Here is a 22,702-nt window from a genome sequence, read left to right as displayed (position 1 = left end):
CTGTCAAAGAAGCTACATGATTGTGTTTGTTTGCACTGAGTGACTGAACAGTCGAACTGTTTCTCACCTAAAGATTGTTCTGGGATGAGCGCAGAACAATTTCTAATCATTGAACATCCTTCCACCACACTTAATACTGTTCAAGTTTACAGTTGTAGAACTTATCACAATGTGGTATGACTCAGAAGTCACTTGATGTTCTCTCAGGGAGTTTTTCCTTGTCCTTCTTGCCTCAGGTTTGTTCATTGGGGAACAAAATCTATGATGTCTATTAATAAAGATTAGATTGCTGTACAAAAATAATTACAAACCTCCAACACTGCGTTTTGATTTGAGGTGTTGGAGTAAACACATCATAGAATTCATATATGAGGACATTCCCTCGAGATCAACGCCACTAAAATGAAGACCATGGCAGGTAGAAGCCCTCAACGTCTACTGCAATGGTGTGCTACTTGAGCAAGTTCAAGTACCTTGGGGCGTATATCTACCAGGATGCTAGCTGCAGCAAGGAAATCCATCATCGGCTTAGCATAGCTAGAACGACCATCAAAGCTTTAGCCAAACTCTGGAAAGACCGCACCCTCAGTAAATCCCTGAAGGTCAAATTTCTTGAAACACTCATTTGGTCCATCGTAACCTACGGTGCTGAAAGCTGGACCTTCAGGAAAGATATGAAGTGCATCGAGGCATTCGAGTTGTTCGGATACTGCAGGATTTTACGGGTTAGCTGGGTAGAACATGGAACTAATGAGTCCATTCTGCAGGAACTGAACACCCAAAGGAAACTCCTGACTGCTATCGCCAAATGTAAGCTAGCCTATTTTGGTCACATAACAAGAGCTGGATGTCTAACATGCACTATCCTGGAGGGCCGAATGGAGGGGACTAGATCAAGAGGTCGGGCTAAGAGGAGATGGATGGATGACTTTCAAGACTGGACGGGCCTGACCAGTGCTGCGCGCTCTGCCTTGGCACGGGACAGGCAGGGTTGGAGGAGTGCGTCTCTTAGGATCGCGGACCCTCAAACATGAGGATGGCCAGAGAGAGGGAGAGAGTAAACACATCGTTACTGTTATTTCATTTTAATAAACTCCCGTCAATCACACCGACGTGCCAAAAGCCTTTGTTTCCAACTGTGCCAAGTTACACGAACATGAGATAGAAACTAACAAAGAGAATGTAAAACCATTTAAGGACTACATTTACAATCGCCCACACCTAGGCATGTGATGAAATATTTAAACAACAGTGTAATACAAGAATCTAGTTTCTAGCCAGTAGGCATTAATCCAAGTAACAGCTTTTCATTGTACATTGTCTATATTGTGTTGTGATTTGTTTGTCACTTTAAATGCTAGAAAGAAGGAAAGTTTGCATACAGACATCACATCACCGCAGAAATGGAAACGATTTTGTTTAAAACAAACATTTATGTATATATTTAATATCGTTTAGATTAAACACTTGGATTAAGAAGAAGAAGAAGGCTTTGTCACATCCACACTCAAGCACAGTTAAATTCAGAAAATGAATTTCACCCATCTGAAGCCGTGAACACACAAACCCAGAGCGGTGGGCAGCTATGCAACAGTGCCCAAAGAGAAGTTGGGGGTTGGGTTCCTCACTCAAGGGCACCTCAGCCCAAGACCGCCCCATGATTGCAATAATATTTTTGTTTCTATTTTATCTTCTACCACTCAAGAGTTTTGATTCATTTTCTCGAACAGCAGCTTGTTATCGTAACGTTATTATAGTAACCGATAATTCACAGGGACTTGTGCATCAGATGCTCCGGTCTACATCATTTAAGCCTAATAATAATAATAATCACTTATCATTTGTGGTGATTTCTCTGATGGACCGCGAGCTGGCATAGTGGTTAGCATGTCCACCTCTAGACCGGGAGATCGCGAGTTCTACTTGTGGTCAGGTCATACCAAAGACCATCATAAAAATGGTACCTACTGCCATCTGGCAAGGCACGCTGCAATACAAATGCGAGTGGGGAGTCAAACTCTCACGGTTACCAGAGGACTAGCCCCTCCCACACCCCCACTGTAACCCTAGCTGTATAATAGGCGAGAGGCCAAGGGCTATAGAAACGGAGATTGGCGCTGCACCCATATACCTCAAGGAGTTGGGTAGTACTGGGACAGGAGACTGCCTGGGAAGACCAGATCCTGGTACGAGAGGGACTTGAATTTCTCTGATGAGATGTTTTGGAAAGAGTCTCCAGCAGTGGCGGCTGGTAGTCTTTCAAACAGGGGAGGCTGGTCGGTTACGATATTTCCAGATTTTAAAGGAAAAAACATAAATTTTGCCCATACTCTTGCCTCTGATCTGGCTGATTGTTGGCAGCGTCACAAACTGTGAAACAACAGGTTCTTTTGGCCCATTAGCCTACTGTCCAATATACATGATGGTGGTGTTGGGGGGGTATATTTTAACATTTTATATTTTAAAATTGTGGCATGTTTAAAAATTGATCATTATTGAAAGCAGCTCTTTGTCAGGAACCTCAGCAGTAACAGCAGAGTGTTCTGGAATAGGCACAAGCACTGACCTTGGGGAGCCAAACAGAGCTGGGTGCCACACATTTCATTCAATGACACTTTCCCTATATTTTACTTATTTTGACTGAGAAATGTTTTATTGACAATTTTGATAACCCTTCACTTTTAATCCAGGTCTGTAGTGTGAAATGTTCTCGGCTGTGTTTTTGTTTAAAAATGTTTTCCAAATTGTAGCTGTGTTTAATTCATATCCAGAGAAATATATCTTCCAATATAATATACTCAGCATAAACATTTTAAATAGATTCTATATTTTTGGTCCATCCATGACATATTACTAAAGTAGCCTATTTACTGTTGTTGATGTGGGTCACCAGCCCACGTTTGACCAAATCACGGATCCGGGTTTAATCAAGAGGCATGGCCAACAATACATTTTCCTCGTCACTGAACTTGCTGTTAGCCAATTCACTTTCTCGTACCAGGAGAGCTGAAAGGAACGAGTATTATTCCCTACCTTTTTCACCAAGTCAATTTGAGGCGTTGGTCTACCCTGCTCTTTAATTTTAATTTTTTCCTCGAAAGGAAGACTGGCAAATGGCTTCGCCAAAATTAAATCAACAATGCTTGGCATCCGTGCGCAGCTTTCTTGCTAGCTGACTAGCCCCCTCAAGTTCAAGTTCAGTCACTCAAATAAACGAAGTTTCTGGAACGAAGATAGCAAACTTGACAACACTATATTTACACTTTATTTACAATGAAAATATATACAAACTAAAAAAGCTGGTAGAAACCGTATGTAATGAATGAAATTGAAATGTAAGCCGATCTCTTACAATACACCACAGCACTTGCGAATCCGCATGGGACTGAACTGAGATTCACCACTACCTGTCTATATTTGAAACGAGCTGTCAATCAAAGAAAATATCCGGCTGCTTTCACCAATCACCTGTCTCCTCGCGGAAAGCTTTGCCATGTCCCTCCCACTGTGAGGCTGGGAGTCCGTGGGCGGGCGTTTTCGCAGTATTTGTCCAATAATCGTCTTGCATTTTGATATTGAAAAGCGCATAGCTCCCCAATGCCATTGAAGTCCACTGAGGCTGGGCTGCATCGTGCTGTCACGAGGGGGAAAACTCACGCACACATTAGGCGAACTGGGGAAAGTTATAACGGAATGATTTCGCACTGTAGTTGGGTTGAGCACATATATTTCTATGATTCTGGATCTGAAATAGCAATGTTATAAGGTCGGCTATAACATAAGCCTAGCGCAATTCATCCTACACGATGTTCGTCATTTTTAGAGGAGGCTGAGCCTCCCTCGTTGTCTTAGAGCAATCGCCCGTGGTCTCCAGTGTTGTAACCAAGTTTTCTGCCATGGGAAAGGACAAAAGTTTACAGTTTCTCAGTAACATGAGCTGCAGGTTTTTATTTATTTTATTTCATGGATGTTCCACAATGTTAATTGTAGTTATAAACGGATAACAGTATGACTTGTCATTGGGTAATGCATAAAACACTGCAATTGCTGTGGTATAGGGGGGAATAAAACGCTACTTCAGGACGGGAAAATAATCCTCTCGAGGCAGTAAATCTGCATAACAGTTTGCATTGTTTGTTTCCCGCCAGTCTTTCACTCTTTCCAGGAAGCGCATCATTCATTACACCAGCTACAACCAACACAAGAGAGCCAACGCCGCCTTCTTGATCGGCGCCTACGCTGTGGGTCTCGATCAAAATCATCTCCCTTTCAGTCTAAAAATTCTACGTACGATTTTACACTCGCAGCTGACTGTCATTTTGTCTCCCACTCCAGGTAATATACTTAAAGAGAACTCCAGAGGAAGTCTACCGAGCCCTGGTATCTGGGACTAATGTATCCTACCTGCCCTTTAGGTATAAGAGTCCATTTTTACATATTCACTCTGGTTTAAGATTCAAGCACACCAGGTTCACTTCCTGTGTTGCCACTAATACATGATTGTCTTTGTTCAGAGATGCTGCCTTTGGGAACTGCACCTACAACCTGACCATCTTGGACTGTTTACAAGGAATCCGTAAGGTCCGTAAGGAACAGAAGCCATTTTATTTGGCTTCGTTTATTTGCCCATTGTGCACCTCTACAAGCTCTACAGCCTGAGCTCGAATCATAATCCTTTAGTCCAATTATCTGCCCTTTGAACACCAGCACAGGAAGTGGGCTTAAGACGATCCAGGATGGACGGTTTACATAACCGACTTCTACAAAGCACAGAAACAACCTCTGAGACAGGATGTAGTTGGGTTTTTTTTTATTTTTTAAACCTTTTGTCCACAAATTTGACAAACTGTGTGAACCCCAGAGGTTCAAATCTGAGATGGTTTATTGCAAAACATTGACTTGGTATCCTGCATCCATGACGATTTGGAAACGTTTGTGATTATGTTGCTGAAAAATCCATTTATCACCAAGTCCTAAACACCTGGAAGAGGGAATCATGTTGAACAGCCCCAAAGCATCAATAATCCTCTTTATTATTAATAATAATAATACATTTTTTAACAATAGGTTTGGGGGATGCTAGTATTTATACCCCAGTGAAATAGCTAAGAGTGGAGCAACAATAAAGTTCCTCGAGACAGGAACGAATTAACGAATCGATCAATGAGTCAATTGATGAATCGTTCAGATTTTTAGCATTCGTTTGAAAGATCTTCCTGGGTGTCTTTTCAGAGAAAATGTTTAAAAATAAGAAGTGACATGACATTGACATGACATTCTTATAATACTCATGAAGCATGCACGGAATTGTTAAGTTATTAAACTTGAAGTTTAATTATTAATGTCTTCTCTCAAGGCCCTGCAGCATGGGTTCTTCGACTTTGAAGCGTTTGACGTTGAGGAATACGAGCACTATGAGGTAAGAATATATACGTTCCGAGATCTAACATGGGTAGTCGAAACCGTGGGTAGGAGTGAGCCAGGTATAAAGCTTATAAAAGCTACATTTAACAGTTCACATACAGTGTCTTGCAAAAGTATTAATCCCCCTTGGTGTTTGTCCTGTTTTGTCGCATTACAAGCTGGAATTAACATGTATTTTTTGAGGGTTAGCACCATTTGATTCACACAACATGCCTACCACCTTGAAAGGTGAAAATTGTTGTTTTATTGTGATACAAGCAATAATTAAAATGAAAACCCAGAAATCTGGAGTGTGCATAGGTATTCATCCCCTTTTCGTATGAAACCCCTAAATAAGAGCTGGTCCAACCAATTCACTTCATAAGTCACATAATTAGTTGGTTAAGATCCATCTGTGTGCAATCAAAGTGTCACATGATGTCTGTATAAATCAACCTGTTCTGGAAGGACCCTGACTCTGCAACACGACTAAGCAAGCAACATGAGAACCAAGGAGCCTCCAAACAGGTCAGAGACAAACTTGTGGAGAAGTATAGATCAGGGTTGAGTTATAAAAAATAAAAAAAATCCCAAACTTTGAATATCCCGCGGCGCACCATTAAATCCATTATAGCAAAATTGAAAGAATATGGCACCACTACAAACCTGACGAGAGAAGGCCGCCCACCAAAACTCACAGACCAGGCAAGGAGGGCATTAATCAGAGATGCAACAAAGACACCAAAGATAACACTGAAGGAACTGCAAAGATCCACAGCGGAGATGGGAGTATCTGTCCATAGGACCACTTTAAGCCGTACACTCCACGGAGTGGGGCTTTATGGAAGAGTGGCCAGAAAAAAAAAAGACATTGCTTAAGAAAACACGTTTGGAGTTTGCCCAACAGCATGTGGCAGACTCCCCAAACACATGGAAGAAGATTCTCTGGTCAAATGAGATTAAAATTTATCTTTTTGGCTATCATGGGAAATGCCATGTGTGGCGCAAACCCAACACCCTGAGAACACCATTCCTACAGTGAAGCATGGTGGTGGCAGCATCATGCTCTGGGGATATTTTTCATCTGCAGGGACAGGAAAGCTGGTCAGGACTGAAGGAAAGATGGATGGCACTAAATACAGGGCAATTCTGGAGGAAAACCTGTTTGAGTCAGCCAGAGGTTTGAGACTGGGACGAAGGTTCACATTCCAGCAGGACAATGACCCGAAACATACTGCTAAAGCTACACTGGAGTGATTTAAAGGGAAACATTTCAATGTCTTGGAATGGCCTAGTCAAAGCCCAGACCTCAATCCAACTGAGAATCTGTGGCATAACTTGAAGATTGCTGTCCACCAACGCAATCCATATAACTTGAAAGAGTTAGATCAGTTTTGCCTTGAGGAATGGGCAAAAATCCCAGTGGCTAGATGTGCTAAGCTAATAGAGACATACCCCAAGAGACTTGCAGCTGTAATTGCAGCAAAAGGTGGCTCTACGAAGTATTGACTTTGGGGGGGGATAATACCTATGCACACTCCAGATTTCTGGGGTTTTTTTTTTTTTTCATCTTATTGTGTCACAATAAAACAATTTTCACATTTAAAGTTGTAGGTATGTTGCAACACACTATGCTTCCTTGGAGACAGCTTTTCAAGCTAATTGTAGCTGAACATGCTTTTGAGGAGAGCACTAACTGCCCTAATTTGTTTGTGAACAGATAGACGCTAATGATTGTTGATCAAGGCTTGTTCTTCATTTTCTTTATTTAGCGTGTAGAAAATGGTGATTTTAATTGGATCGTGCCAGGGAAGCTGCTGGCCTTCAGTGGGCCTCATCCCAAGAGCAAAATCGAGAATGGTGAGTGAGGTCAGGGTGTGTTTTTAATTAGGTTACACAACTTCATGTACCTGATTCTGATCAGTAAATCAAGACCTTTTGTAAGTTTATATTTACACTTGCATTGCTTTTGTGATGATTTTTTTTTTTAATCTTTGTGTCCTGGGACTGTGGAATGGTGCTCCATGAATGAAACTTTATAATCCCCAGGTTTCCCTCTCCACGCTCCAGAAGAGTACTTCCCCTACTTCCGCCAGCACGATGTCAGCGACGTGGTCCGGCTCAACGGGAAGATGTACGAGGGATGTCGCTTTACGGACGCCGGCTTTGCACACCACGATCTGTTCTTTGTGGACGGTGGCACGCCAAGCGACCTCATCATCCGCCGCTTCCTGCACATCTGCGAAACAGCCGAGGGTGCTGTCGCCGTCCATTGTAAAGGTGAGAGGGAGTCATGGGAGAAGAACTTGTACCACTAAACGGGCACTCCAAGAGCACAGACCTCTACAAGGCCAAATGCCATATCTCGCAAAGTGAAACTAAATTCATGGATCCAACCCATGACTTGGATCGGCTCTAAAATGTAACTGGTTCTTCCTTGGCCCATGCTACACCCTTTCACCAAGTTTCGTAGAAATCGGGTCAGTAGGTTTTGTGCAGTCCTGTTTACAGCAAACAAACTGCACCGAAAACATAACCTCTTTGGCAGAAGTAATTATTAGGGTCTAGGGGATTGATGGATGGATCCTCGTATGCTTACTAAATGTGGATGAGTCTGAGGATAAACAGAGATGGCGACTGTAAAGGATGTGCAGGATTTTAGAAACAAAAGCATAAAAATGCTTTTTGTAAGAAGACGTACAGTTAGGTCCATAAATATTTGGACAGAGACAACATTTTTCTAATTTTGGTTCTGTACATTACCACAATGAATTTTGAACAAAACAATTCAGATGCAGTTGAAGTTCAGACTTTCAGCTTTAATTCAATGGGTTGAACAAAATGATTGCATACAAATGTGAGGAACTAAAGCATTTTTAAACACAATCCCTTCATTTCAGGGGCTCAAAAGTAATTGGACAAATTAAATAATTGTAAATAAAATGTTCATTTCTAATACTTGGTTGAAAACCCTTTGTTGGCAATGACTGCCTGAAGTCTTGAACTCATGGACATCACCAGACGCTGCGTTTCCTCCTTTTTAATGCTCTGCCAGGCCTTTACTGCAGCGGTTTTCAGTTGCTGTTTGTTTGTGGGCCTTTCTGTCTGAAGTTTAGTCTTTAACAAGTGAAATGCATGCTCAATTGGGTTGAGATCAGGTGACTGACTTGGCCATTCAAGAATATTCCACTTCTTTGCTTTAATAAACTCTTGGGTTGCTTTGGCTTTATGTTCTGGGTCACTGTCCATCTGTATTATGAAACGCCGACCAATCAGTTTGGCTGCATTTGGCTGGATTTGAGCACACAGTATGTCTCTGAATACCTCAGAATTCATCCGGCTGCTTCTGTCCTGTGTCACATCATCAATAAACACTAGTGACCCAGTGCCACTGGCAGCCATGCATGCCCAAGCCATCACACTGCCTCCGCCGTGTTTTACAGATGATGTGGTATGCTTTGGATCATGAGCTGTACCACGCCTTCGCCATACTTTTTTTTTTTTTTTTCTTTCCATCATTCTGGTAGAGGTTGATCTTGGTTTCATCTGTCCAAAGAATGTTCTTCCAGAACCGTGCTGGCTTGTTTAGATGTTTTTTAGCAAAGTCCAATCTAGCCTTTTTATTCTTGAGGCTTATGAGTGGCTTGCACCGTGCAGTGAACCCTCTGTATTTACTTTCATGCAGTCTTCTCTTTATGGTAGATTTGGATATTGATACACCTACCTCCTGGAGAGTGTTGTTCACTTGGTTGGCTGTTGTGAAGGGGTTTCTCTCCACCATGGAAATTATTGTGATCATCCACCACTGTTGTCTTCTGTGGGCGTCCAGGTCTTTTTGCATTGATGAGTTCACCAGTGCTTGCTTTCTTTCTCAGGATGTACCAAACTGTAGATTTTGCCACTCCTAATATTGTAGCAATTTCTCGGATGGTTTTTTTCTGTTTTCGCAGCTTAAGGATGGCTTGTTTCACCTGCATGGAGAGCTCCTTTGACCGCATGTTTTCTTCACAGCAAAGTCTTCCAAATGCAAGCACCACACCTCAAATCAACTCCAGTCCTTTTATCTGCTTAATTGAGAATGACATAACGAAGGAATTGCCCACACCTGCCCATGAAATAGCCTTTGAGTCAATTGTCCAATTACTTTTGGTCCCTTTAAAAACAGGGTGGCACATGTTAAGGAGCTGAAACTCCTAAACCCTTCATCCAATTTTAATGGGGATACCCTCAAATGAAAGCTGAAAGTCTGGACTTTATGTCCATGTCCATTATATAACTATAACTTGAATATGTTTCAGTAAACATAAAAAAAAATTGTCAGTGTCCAAATATATATGGACCTAACTGTATATTTAACATTTTTATGGAAGGAGTCGCCAGTGTCCCCTTTCTTGTTACGGTTGTTTTCCCCCATGGGAAAGTCTTCAGTGCAGAGGACTTTAGAAGCGTTACGGTTTCTTGGTAACATGACAAGCAGGCTTGTAGTACTCGAGTCTAACTCGTGACTTGACTTGGACTCGTGCATTAACTGCATTCAGTCTCGTATATTGGAGACGAGGACTTGGATTTTTTTCTTTATTTTTTGTAACATGCCATAATAAGTTGGCATAAGATATTTATATCTACATTAATTTTTATACTAATTTCGTCCAAGAGAATGCACATTCACCTGTTCATACGTCATGTTCAGGAACAAACGAACATTAACAGTGCTGAAATGCCTGGAGAGAACGCCCCAAGATTGTCCGCTTTGTTTATACAGACTTCTTGTGCAGTAGGAAAAAATGCACTGTTTTGTGTTCCATACGTAGAAGAACGTTTGAGGAGACGATGGGGACAACCTCGAACTTCAATCGTCATTTGGCAAGACCACACCCAGAGAAGGAAGTGACACGCTATGTTCATTGCTCTGTTGATAGTGGGCGGGGCTTGCTTGCTGAGCGATGAACTAGCTAGTGTTAACCCTTTCTCATGTTATTTGCCCTGTTGATAGTGGGCGGGGCTTGCTGAGCGATGAACAAGCTTTTTATCTGTAGCCTATTAACTAAAATGGGGCAGTCGAGCAGTAACGTCAGTCCAACACAGTAGCAGAGACGCTTTCACATATAAAGGCAGCAAGAGCCACCGTCAAATGGTGCAGTTGGAGTCTTGTTCTCGGTCTCGACTCAGTTTTCTTTAATGGCTCGGACTTGAACACTGGGGACTCGAGACTGGACTCGGACTCGAGGTTTAGTGACTCGACTACAACACTGTCAAACTGCGTTTTTGTTTTACTTGACCGCAAAAGAGAGACTGGCGAGAGACTTTTTGTAGCTACGATAACACAAGGAACAACGAGGACTAACTTGCTTTGCAGATGTTGTACAACATTAAATGTAACCAATAAATCAGCTTTGGGGTGACGACAATAACTCTGACCGCATCACACGAACCTGGAATTGATTTTTCCTCTCATTGCACACACACAACGTTCAGAGCTTGTTTTATTGACTGCTGCTGTGATGAAGTGTGACGAAAGCTTCTTCAAATACAAGCAAAAAAGTTTTGACGTACAGTGCCTTCCACAATTATTGGCACCCCTTGTAAAGATATTAATAAAAATGGTTAGAAAAAAAATCTACATTTTGGTGAAATCGTTTCATCTCACACTGGGGGGGGGAATGAGAATCCAACCTTTTAATTGAAATAACTTTTCAGAAAATAACATCTCTCAAGAAAATTATTTTCAACAAAAACTCGTGTGCCACTGTTATTGGCACCCCTGCATGTAACACTTTTACGGTATATTTACCAGTAAAACAGCACTGAGTCTCTCCTATAAGGTTGGAGATACAGAGCCTGGCATCTGGCATCATTCCTCTTTACGCAATCTCTCCAGATCATCTAGGGTCCTCAGCCCTCTCCTTTCTCATGTCCTGCTCACTAAAGGAAAGTGTAAGCGTATTGCCTCTCCTTTCCAGGTGTAGTGATCGCCGCCTGGCCCCTGTCTGGCTTGCCAGGCAGGAGGTCATTGCAAATGGCTTCTCCTACATTACTGTATCCATGGCAGCACTTTCACGTGGTGCCCCCCCCCCCCCCCCCCCCCCCCCCAAGATTGCTAAGGGTGTGACCGAGTACCCAGCAATATAACTGGGCCTAACCCCAGGGTAGGTTTTTATGCCAAACGCTAGGACAAGGACAATCTGATGTACAACCCCGATTCCAAAAAAGTTGGGACAAAATACAAATTGTAAATAAAAACGGAATGCAATGATGTGGAAGTTTCAAAATAACATATTTTATTCAGAATAGAACATAGATGACATATCAAATGTTTAAACTGAGAAAATGTATCATTTAAAGAGAAAAATTAGGTGATTTTAAATTTCATGGCCAGTTCAGTACCCGGACCCTTCTTCTACACAGCCATGATGCTGTAATTGATGCAGTATGTGGTTTGGCATTGTCATGTTGGAAAATGCAAGGTCTTCCATGAAAGAGACGTCGTCTGGATGGGAGCATATGTTGCTCTAGAACCTGGATATACCTTTCAGCATTGATGGCATCTTTCCAGATGTGTAAGCTGCCCATGCCACACGCACTAATGCAACCCCATACCATCAGAGATGCAGGCTTCTGAACTGAGCGCTGATAACAACTTGGGTCGTCCTTCTCCTCTTTAGTCCGAATGACACGGCGTCCCTGATTTCCATAAAGAACTTCAAATTTTGATTCGTCTGACCACAGAACAGTTTTCCACTTTGCCACAGTCCATTTTAAATGAGCCTTGGCCCAGAGAAGACGTCTGCGCTTCTGGATCATGTTTAGATACGGCTTCTTCTTTGAACTATAGAGTTTTAGCTGGTAACGGTGGATGGCACGGTGAATTGTGTTCACAGATGATGTTCTCTGGAAATATTCCTGAGCCCATTTTGTGATTTCCAATACAGAAGCATGCCTGTATGTGATGCAGTGCCGTCTAAGGGCCCGAAGATCACAGGCACCCAGTATGGTTTTCCGGCCTTGACCCTTACGCACAGAGATTCTTCCAGATTCTCTGAATCTTTTGATGATATTATGCACTGTAGATGATGATATGTTCAAACTCTTTGCAATTGTCGAACTCCTTTCTGATATTGCTCCACTATTTGTCGGTGCAGAATTAGGGGGATCGGTGATCCTCTCCCCATCTTTACTTCTGAGAGCCGCTGCCACTCCAAGATGCTCTTTTTATACCCAGTCATGTTAATGACCTATTGCCAATTGACCTAATGAGTTGCAATTTGGTCCTCCAGCTGTTCCTTTTTTGTACCTTTAACTTTTCCAGCCTCTTATTCCCTCTTGTAAATTATTGCATTCCGTTTTTATTTACAATTTGTACTTTGTCCCAACTTTTTTTGAAATCGGGGTTGTAAAACCTACAACCGCCGTCACCGTCTCAGCATGCAGGGCCATGGCAGATGAGCCCTGGGTGTAAAGGGTGGGGCCAGTACTGCGCACACTGCGCTCCAGCTTAAAACTCCAATGCGCAGGCTTGAAGGACACACCCACGTCTACAGCCAGTCATAATCTTCGTTCGCAAGCCACGAACTTCACCAAAACAAGGGGTGCCAAAATTTGTGGAGGGCTCTGTAAATACACTAGTTATTCAGTTTTATTTTCATGGTGAGCTTCTTGCTGAGAAATCATACTTATTGTGTGTGTGTGTGTGTGTGTGTGTGTGTGTGTAGCTGGCCTGGGCAGGACGGGCACCCTGATCGGCTGCTACCTCATGAAGCATTACTGCTTCACTGCTGCAGAGGCCATCGCCTGGATTCGCATCTGCAGGCCTGGCTCGGTCATCGGGCCCCAGCAGAACTTTCTGGAAGAGTGAGTGGGCCAATCCACCAAATAAATAAATAAATAAATCCAGAGTGGAAAAACAGCATGAAAATGTAGTTACGTGCTAAATGTTCTCAGTAACCGAAGGGAGTTCAGTTCGACCCAGGTTTACCAGCAATTAAAGTTAGTGATGTATCGAAAAATTATGTGGACAGAAATATATTCTGAGGTAAAACCTTTTTAACCACCTTCTGTCGGTTCTTTCTTTCTTTCTTTCTTTCTTTCTTTCTCTCTGCGTTCAGAAAACAGCACAGCATGTGGATGGACGGGGATTTGTACCGTTCCAAGCGGCCGCGGCAGTTCCCGGAGAGAGACCTGTCTCACCTCATCTCCAGCCTGGACGACGTTTCTCTCAGCAGCACCAGCCTGAACGCTCAAAGCATCGATGAGGTACTGCTGTTCAGAGGACATTTTGAAACAATTCAGTAATTTCAAACCTTTTTGTTTTTTTAAATTTCTTTTTCTTTCCCCAACCCCTCATAGAATGACTTCATGGACAATAATATGGGATTAACTCAGGGCGACAAACTCCGAGCATTAAAGTGTCGACGTCCTCTCAGGTCTCCGTCCACTCTCAGGTACGACACACAAGCTAAATAATAGCCCGTCTCCAGAATTATTGGCACCCTTATTGGCAAAACCAGGTCAGAATAAAGGTGATTTTTTTTTTTTTGGGGGGGGGGGTCGTCTCTTTTGTGGTTAATCTCAAGCTAAAATATGAGAGAACTAACTTTTTTTTTTTTTTCAGTTTTCCTCTCCCAAGCAACCTTGTAGCACATACCACACCCTTTTATACTCAACTTATGCCCATGTCGCCAGGTATAGACCCTTTTCAGTCACGTGACCTTCGTAAACGCGACCACCATTTTGGACATGTAGCGGACTTCGGCTCGAATTGGTTTGAATGCGAGGAAGGCGACAAACGGAGAACATACAAGATGCAGAAAACACCTTCGCTATCCAGCGACGTAGGGCATTTACAGGGCGAGCAGAGGGAGAAATGACAACAGTAACGACACATTAGCAACGCCGTACAGAAATAACGGTTTATGGCACAGACCCTTTCGGTTCTCGCTCATCTAGCTGCTACAATGACTGCTTAGACTGCAACAATAATACCCAACACACATTTAAGTATCCGTTGTAAAGACGTGAAACTCGTCGAGTGACGAGTGTGTTCATTGATGAGCTAACACAATCTAAAAGTAGACATACCATCACACTGCCCTGGCGCTGTGTACAGTTTACCTTCTATGGTTTGTGCACTCACTATTTGCCATTACTTTCTCCAACCGTTGTTACAGATTACAGGGAACGGCCTGGATTTAAGAGACAAATACCTGTTCCTCTTGTTTTGAACACTTATTTGTAGGCAGTGCTTAATTTGTAAAGTGGGAGGTCCCGGAGCGCAGAGGATGAGCGGCTCCGGTGCGGAAAAAAAGAGGGGGGGAGGGGGGCACTGCGCTGCGCTTCTGGGCATGTTTTGTAATAACACTGCAAATTAAGTTCATCTGCAGATATTTTGTGGATGTCGTTTCATGAGAGAAATCACCAACAAGACAGATATCAAAATCAGACATTAACACTAAATAAACTTGCATTTTTTTATTTAATTATTTGTTTTGGTTTTTTTTTTTTGTTACATAGTCAAAAGAGGTGTCGGATCACCGGATCCAGTGTAAATAGCTGCTGGAGCCAACGCCCGAGGTTCCGGAGCGCGCTCCGGCTTGCTCCCCCTCAAATTAAGCGTTGTTTGTAGGACACTGCCTCTGATCTGTCCTACAGTCTACCAACAGCAAAGGAACACAACGCTAGCTAATGTCGTTAGCTAATAGCTACTACAGAAGAACAAAGAGGTTACAATGGGTTATTTTAGCCTATTTGGTTACACACTCGCCGCCACAGAATATTAACAGCAATGTAATGCCTTTTCTGGCTAATTTTATTCGTCTTACCTCCAACAAAGTGGTCACTACACAAGCGCTGGTATGCCGAGGGCTGCCAATCTTTCCTGTTTATGGCCGCTATCCATCTTCTCCGTCGGTCAGCATCTACCGGGATCCGATAAAATGATAACCCTTGCCTTGTTTGTTGATGGTTACTACATCCAGGCGCACAACAATATAGTGGCATGATGGAAGTCTTGCTGAAAGTAAAAACTTTCTTTGCTGCCGTTCCTCAATGCTGGCTGTGGTAAACTACTGGTAGTACATGTCCAAAATGGCGGCCGCGTTTGTCGTGACGTCACGTGAAAAGGGTCCATAGATATTGTTGGAATGATTGATATCCATGTCCTGTACTAAATAATCAGTAACTTTTGCTATTTCAGTGGGTTACGTCCGATACCTGGCACCGTTTCTCCCTCAAAGTCTTCCAAAGCTTCTCCTCCTTTCTCTGGCAGCCCTGTAACGAGGAGACTGGCACGAAGCCCCTCGTCCGCTGGAAACATGAAGAGGTGCGCTTGGGCAAACCCATCAGAATTGTGACATGTTTATTACATTCACAATATGATGGAGATTTGTTCTTTGGGAGTAATGTTCCGAAGGGGGGGGTTCAAGTGTGTCCATGACCTTGAATGCACACTGGCTAAGTTGCGTGTTTCTAACCATCCTTCTTGCAGCTTTAAACCCAGCTTGGCCCGCTCTCTCGGTAACCTTTACAGCCTGGACGACTTCGTAGACGAGGACGACATGTCCACACCCTCCTACCCGTCCCCTCCTCCTGCATCATTCTCTCCATCTTCGCTCCTCCCGTCCGGCCCTCCTCCACCCCGCTTCGGTTTTGGGTACCCCATCCCAAGTTTCCAACAGGAAGTTAACAGCAACCTCAGCAATCCTCCTGCTCATGCGCTCAGGCCTGTGATGAGAGGAGCCTTCAGGCCAAACCCCAGAGTTCCCGTTCCGGGCGCGCTTGCAAGCCGCCATCTTAGTCGCTCTATTCCTGTGAGTAGATTTTCTCTTTTTTTTTTTTTGGACAAATCAGGTTTTCTCTTACTTTCTTCTCATCCTCCTTGACTCTTAAGCCAGAGATCCTGCTTTGTCTTTTTTTTTGTGTGTCCTTCAGCTTCTGCAAAATAAACACTGTCATTTGCCTTCTGTTTACCCAGAATTCTTTGTTTGTCTCTCTAGCAATTTAAAGCACAATTTCTTTTTCTATTTTTACAAGATGTTTGAACACGGAAACAACCGTTTTGCTCTTCTGCAAATCTGTACTGCTGATTTCTTGTTCTTGTCAGAGACATTACTTCCTGTTGAACCCTTTTTAAACACGCCTGTTTTTCTCCTCAGTCCAAGATATTGTTTTCGCTGTGCAAGTTGGTTATTCCTTCCTGTTTGTTCATTTAACTCAAACGTCTTGCTTGATTAGGCCATCCTTAAAAAAAAAAAAAAAAATCCGTTTCCTGTCCAAAAAAATGAGCAAAAAAATTTTCAGTCGGGAGGGAGGGATTTTTTTTTTTTTTTAATGGATGGATAAGAAATCGCAATTCTGTGTTTTGCTTTTTCTTTCAGTACTTTTTTATTACAAAAGCAGACACATTTAATAAAATATGACGGTTTAATCAACTGAAACTTGTACAAAAACTTTTAGTATTTTAAATGCTGACTGCAACATTTGCAAAACTTTTAAAATGTCCGACACACGGACTTTTTGTAGTTCTAAATCGACCGTTAGGCCTAGTTCGGATGAAATTACACTATTAAAATGATCACTGAATGATTTGTTTTTCTGAATCTTTACTATTTTGTTGTTCGCTAGAATACCATTTTGCGATTTCACACTTAAGCAAACGTTTGAAAACTCCGGATCTCCTTCCTTCATGGCGGCTGCCATTTTTTTGTGCCGCACGACGCATGCGCAGAGCTGATTCAGTTCAGAGTGCGCGCGCACTCGGCGGAGGCAGTAGTGTGTCGGAGGGAACAGAAGCAGAGATGACGCTTATTTTGTCTCCGGTAAACCAGTCTTCTCTCGTTCAATTACGTGCTGGCATCAAAAGACACCGTTGGTTGTAAATGAAGCCAAACTGAGTGGTTGGAGTGTATTTTCATACACAAATGGAGAAATGTTCGCTGAGTGTGTAATTGTGTAGCCCCACTGCAGACCGTTGTCATTGTTAATTCATAGCATGCTCAGCTGCGTGAATGTGTCATGCACCGAAAATAAGAGATTTACAAGCCAGGAACGCCTCATGATGCAATACGCAAGAAAAGAAAGAAGATTTACTGCCATTTTACTTTGTATTTGAGTAAAGTGGATAAATAAATGGTCTGTGGAGAATACATTTAATCCTGGGAACTGCGTGCACAGGAGTTTTTGTGTTTACTCCCCCCCGGCTGGCTACTTATTTGTCATGGCTGGCTAGTATGAGCCATATGCCTCTTTTCCACTACAAACGCGGCTGAGCCGTGCCGTGCTGAGTCGGGCTGAGCGGGGCTGTTGGAGTTGCATTTCGACTACAACCGCGCTGAACCGTGCTGGCTGGAAGTGGGTGGACACATTGGGTGGAGTTAGCGAAAGTGGGTGGACGTCACGTGATGTCGTTAAGCAGCGCAAACAGTGACATCAGTGAGCTTTTAAGCGGTAGTCTCACGACCCGGATAGTAAACAATAAACATGGAGGACATGGAGTCGTTAGTGTTGCTGGTCTTGGTGCTGTGGCTTGTTGTCACCGACAACACCAACAGATACTGGCAAGAGCGTATAGATGAGGCGAGGCGCATAAGGCTTCAGAAATTCTCGTAATTCGTAATTATTCTCCTTCCGGGTTTGCGGTGTTTACAGATTCCAGCGCGCTCGCGGGGCGTGTTTGGGCATGTGAGGACACTCCTCCTCACCAATCAGTGCACAGGGGAGTGTCTGCTCACGCCCCCAACCTCACTCGGCACGGCTTGGCTCGCTTCAGCCCCACTCCAAAACGGTGCGAGTTTTAGGGGCTAAGCAGGGCTGAAGCGAGCTGAGTCGTGCTGGTTTTTGGTAGTCGAAACGCGAGCCGTGTCGGGCTGAAGTGAGCTGAAGCGAGCTGAAGTGAGCTGAAAAAGGGTAGTGGAAAAGGGCCATTAGTGGAAAGCCCTGGGAATGCGTAAATGTCAAGTTCGATTTTAGATTTACGAACCCGAAAAAACGTCGAAAAACCGGTGTTAAAAAAAAAATTTCAACCGCACAAACGGGACTCACCCGGCTGGTGGACCGGAAACAGAACATTTTTTAATAATGGCCTTATATTTTTCACTACAACAGTTCAGTTTAGGCGGCACGGTGGTGTAGTGGTTAGCGCTGTCGCCTCACAGCAAGAAGGTCCGGGTTCGAGCCCCGTGGCCGGTGAGGGCCTTTCTGTGCTAGTCTGGCTAACGCGACTGCAAAGCTCTCCGAGCTATTGGTCTGGCAAAGCTATTAAGCCCAACCGTTTCCCAGAGCCCGTGGTTGACCCGCCTCCCTGAAATGCCTCAGTTTGCTACTGGTCGAAGCCAGAAAAGGCTGTGGCGAAGCTTAAACCAATCACATCACTCTTTCCTCTGACGTATGCGACGCAACGGGGCTAACTGGTAGATTAAACCCTTACCGAAGCCGGTTGGGAGCAAGGCGAAAGCGTCCTTCCTTTCAATAAATACCTCCAGGGCTGCTCTTTGCTCCGTTTTCACTGAGAACTTCCCGTTGAATGTTTTCAATACAGCATTCGTGAATGAAGCGCTTCCGGCATAGATTCTGTAAACAATCTATGGCTTCCGGTCGCAGTTCTACTACGTCAGTGCCTTGAACACGCCTCTACCCAGGGCCGTTGGAGATGCTCAAAGTTGATTGGTTCCCGATTTTTCGGGAGCTTGGAAGAGCTGTAGATAGCTTGCCTGGCCAGACTAAGCTCGCAACAGGCCCTCGTGTTGCGTCACGCTTAGGATGGGCGGGCCCAGGCTATTTCTTTTTTTTTTTGGGCTTTTTTTCACCTTTATTGGATAGGACAGTGTAGAGACAGGACAGGAAACGAGCAGGAGAGAGACGGGGAGGGATCGGGAAATGACCTCAGGCCGGAATCGAACCCGGGTCCCCGGATTTATGGTATGGCGCCTTAGCTACCTGAGCCATGACGCCCCCATACTTTCATTCCATATTTTGTTGCTTTTTTTTTTTTTTGGGGGGGGTTTGAGTAGAATTTTTATTTCGTCCTCGGTTGGTTCAGCAGCACGCCCTGCCATTTTTTTTTTTTCCTCCACTCATGGTATATGAGCTGATATCCTAGTAGTAGAGTAGCCAATCAGAGTGCACAATTGCTCATATCCAGTGCATGTGAATGGAATAAAGCCAAATTACGCTTATTTTGTCTAAGCTTTATCTCGCACTATATTTAACTGTTTTTTTTGCGCACATTAAACATCTGGATTAAACACCTGTGTGTGTGCCTTTCTGTCTTTTCACAGTCCCTTCAGTCCAAATATGCAAAGTACTAAAGCTGCAGCGATCTCCGGCTCATCGACTGGAAGAAAACCTCGTCAACATGCGACTAAACGTCTCGTGGAGCATTAGGTTCAGCAGGCATGACTGCGACGTGCTACGGCAACCAAAGAAATCCTTGGTTCATTGGTTTGATTTGATTTCAAAACTTCACAATGTCCATTCACACTTCTTTTTTTTTTTTTTTTTTTTTTTAAGTCTTGGAATATATTTGACGTTGAGTATCGTTAGTCTGACTGAAGGCTCTTGAGTTTTACTTACCTCATCTCGGGGCAGAAAGAAGTGGGGTCAGTTATGTGTGACTAATCAAACTTTTTTTTTTTTTTTTTTTTAATTCCTGATATTTTAAACACGGACATCATATAAAAGTTACAAATATCAAACAGTGAACATAAACCGTATATCTGCTTGAAAAATGAAGAGTCCCACTGCTTTTGTTGTCTTCAAATGAGCCAATTTATTTCCTGTACATAACATTTCCCGTTATACGAGGGCTGCCATGTTTAGATCACGTGACCACAGGTGCTGTCGAAGAAGTCCGTTTGCTCAGTCGCTGGCTGCTGTTCTCGTCCCACCAACATGGTGAAGCAGTGTCGTTAGATAAAGGAGAAAATGATCAGACAGGCTCACTGGTGTGAATTTGAATGTAAACCATTTTAAGAACCTGAAAATTCTTCAGGACAGAGGAGTTTAGCAGTTTCTCTGTTACAGGACCAGCTATGTTTGTTTGTTTTGTTTTTGTTTTTAATTTTAGGAATTCCAAGAGAGAGGGTGGTGATGATGGAATGACTGTTTGTAGCTGCTATAATGTGAGAACAGGACGTGGAACATCCACAAGACATGTAAATGTAAAAGGAATAAAACACTTTAGGATGTGCTGTTATTTCTTGTGTAAAGTGTGTGGTACAAACAGTTATAATACATGTATCATAAAATATAATGTAAAATAAAAAAATATATAATGATAAACCAGATTCTGCCATTTCTTTGGTTTTAGCCCCAGGACTAAATGTGATTCTTTCTGCCCAAAAATGAGGTTTAGGCTAAATAAAACTCCAGTGAGCTGTACTGTGTGTGGGGGGACATGGACACGGACACCTGCATCACAACTGATCCTCACGTTTTGTTACGACTCTGTAAAGACGTTGATTTGTACAACATATTTTTGTACAGATAGTAAACGCTTGTGTTGATGGCTGAAAGTGATTGGAATTAAATTTGAATATGATCTCACAAATTAAACTTGTCATATGAACATCATAGCACTGTGTAGGAATATGAGAATAGTGTTACTATGATAACAGTGAAAGTTGGGGTGTGTGTGATTTTATGATTTTTTTTTTTATTATTATTATTATTATTAATTGACGTGTTAATTTGTATAGAGGAGTCACAGGAAGCAACATTTAGAATTCTTTGTACCTGGGGGTGTTTAAACCTCCAGAAGTATTGGCACTCTTGGATAAGCTGGATTAAATACAGTGTACGTATTCAAATAAAATAAATGTATTTATCTTTAGCAAGGGTGCTAATAGATGCTTGAGAAGGATTTTACGTATCAAGTGGTTCCACAGGGGCGGCACGGTGGTGTAGTGGTTAGCGCTGTCGCCTCACAGCAAGAAGGTCCTGGGTTCGAGCCCCGGGGCCGGCGAGGGCCTTTCTGTGTGGAGTTTGCATGTTCTCCCCGTGTCCGCGTGGGTTTCCTCCGGTTTCCCCCACAGTCCAAAGACATGCAGGTTAGGTTAACTGGTGACTCTAAATTGACCGTAGGTGTGAATGTGAGTGTGAATGGTTGTCTGTGTCTATGTGTCAGCCCTGTGATGACCTGGCGACTTGTCCAGGGTGTACCCCGCCTTTCGCCCGTAGTCAGCTGGGATAGGCTCCAGCTTGCCTGCGACCCTGTAGAAGGATAAAGCGGCTAGAGATGATGAGATGAGATAAGTGGTTCCACAAAGTCACAAATAAAGAGCTGTGGAGGCAAGCCGGGCGAGATCCAGTTGACCTTCAGATCAAAAAGAGAAAGTGGGGTTGGCTTGGTCATACCTTGAGAAAGCCAGTAACTAACATCACACGCCAAGCCCTGAAGTGGAACCCACAAGGGAAAAGAAAGTGAGGCAGGCCTAGAACAACATGGAGGAGATCAACTGTCCAAGAAGCACAACAGGCGGGTTATTCGGGGGGACAACTGGAAATGGTGGCCCGGGACAGGATGAAGTGGCGTTCTCTCGTCAGCGACCTATGCCCCACTTGGGGCGAAGGGTTTAACTAACTAAGGGTGCCAATAATTCTGGAGCTGACTGTAAATCAACTTAAGCAACTTCCGAGCTCATAAAGTCTGGATAGGGCTGTGTCCTGTTTACAAGGTATCTGTAAATAAAAGTTTTTTTTTTTTTCCAAAGTATCTTGAAAAGCTCTTGGCATCAGAAGTGAAAGTGTGGAAAGAATCTTGGAGAGAGAACTTTTTAGCCTGGACATCATCTTGTATTTTAGGCCACTGTGCATATTCATGAAGGCAAAAGATTATCTATCTATCTACACTACCGTTCAAAAGTTTGGGGTCACCCAGACAATTTTGTGTTTTCCATGAAAAGTCACACTTTTATTGACCACCATAAGTTGTAAAATGAATAGAAAATATAGTCGAGACATTTTTTTTGAGCATTTAATCGACCCCACAAATGTGATGCTCCAGAAACTCAATCTGCTCAAAGGAAGGTCAGTTTTATAGCTTCTCTAAAGAGCTCAACTGTTTTCAGCTGTGCTAACATGATTGTACAAGGGTTTTCTAATCATCCATTAGCCTTCTGAGGCAATGAGCAAACACATTGTACCATTAGAACACTGGAGTGAGAGTTGCTGGAAATGGGCCTCTATACACCTATGGAGATATTGCACCAAAAACCAGACATTTGCAGCTAGAATAGTCATTTACCACATTAGCAATGTATAGAGTGGATTTCTGATTAGTTTAAAGTGATCTTCATTGAAAAGAACAGTG

The 22,702-nt window shown here is 43.2% G+C and overlaps 1 protein-coding gene across 2 annotated transcripts in view; it reads left to right on the top strand.

The window, feature by feature from the left end:
- Window positions 1-20,893, top strand: part of cdc14aa (cell division cycle 14Aa) — a 59,388-nt gene extending 38,495 nt beyond the window's left edge. For both annotated transcript variants that reach the window (XM_060921548.1, XM_060921538.1), the window contains exons 4-15: window positions 4,149-4,241; window positions 4,336-4,415; window positions 4,515-4,581; window positions 5,357-5,419; window positions 7,176-7,263; window positions 7,453-7,683; window positions 13,113-13,251; window positions 13,506-13,653; window positions 13,747-13,841; window positions 15,593-15,718; window positions 15,884-16,205; window positions 19,671-20,893. In XM_060921548.1, coding sequence (XP_060777531.1) covers window positions 4,149-4,241; window positions 4,336-4,415; window positions 4,515-4,581; window positions 5,357-5,419; window positions 7,176-7,263; window positions 7,453-7,683; window positions 13,113-13,251; window positions 13,506-13,653; window positions 13,747-13,841; window positions 15,593-15,718; window positions 15,884-16,205; window positions 19,671-19,700 — 1,482 coding nt within the window. In that variant the 3' untranslated portion in view covers window positions 19,701-20,893. The remainder of the gene's footprint in view (window positions 1-4,148; window positions 4,242-4,335; window positions 4,416-4,514; window positions 4,582-5,356; window positions 5,420-7,175; window positions 7,264-7,452; window positions 7,684-13,112; window positions 13,252-13,505; window positions 13,654-13,746; window positions 13,842-15,592; window positions 15,719-15,883; window positions 16,206-19,670) is intronic.
- Window positions 20,894-22,702: the final 1,809 nt, after the last annotated feature.

This window comes from Neoarius graeffei, chromosome 1 (assembly GCF_027579695.1).
Source record: "Neoarius graeffei isolate fNeoGra1 chromosome 1, fNeoGra1.pri, whole genome shotgun sequence".
In the NCBI taxonomy this organism is placed as follows: Eukaryota; Metazoa; Chordata; class Actinopteri; order Siluriformes; family Ariidae; genus Neoarius; species Neoarius graeffei.
Note: the sequence above shows the minus strand (reverse complement) of the source record. Positions and strands in the feature narration are given on the sequence as shown.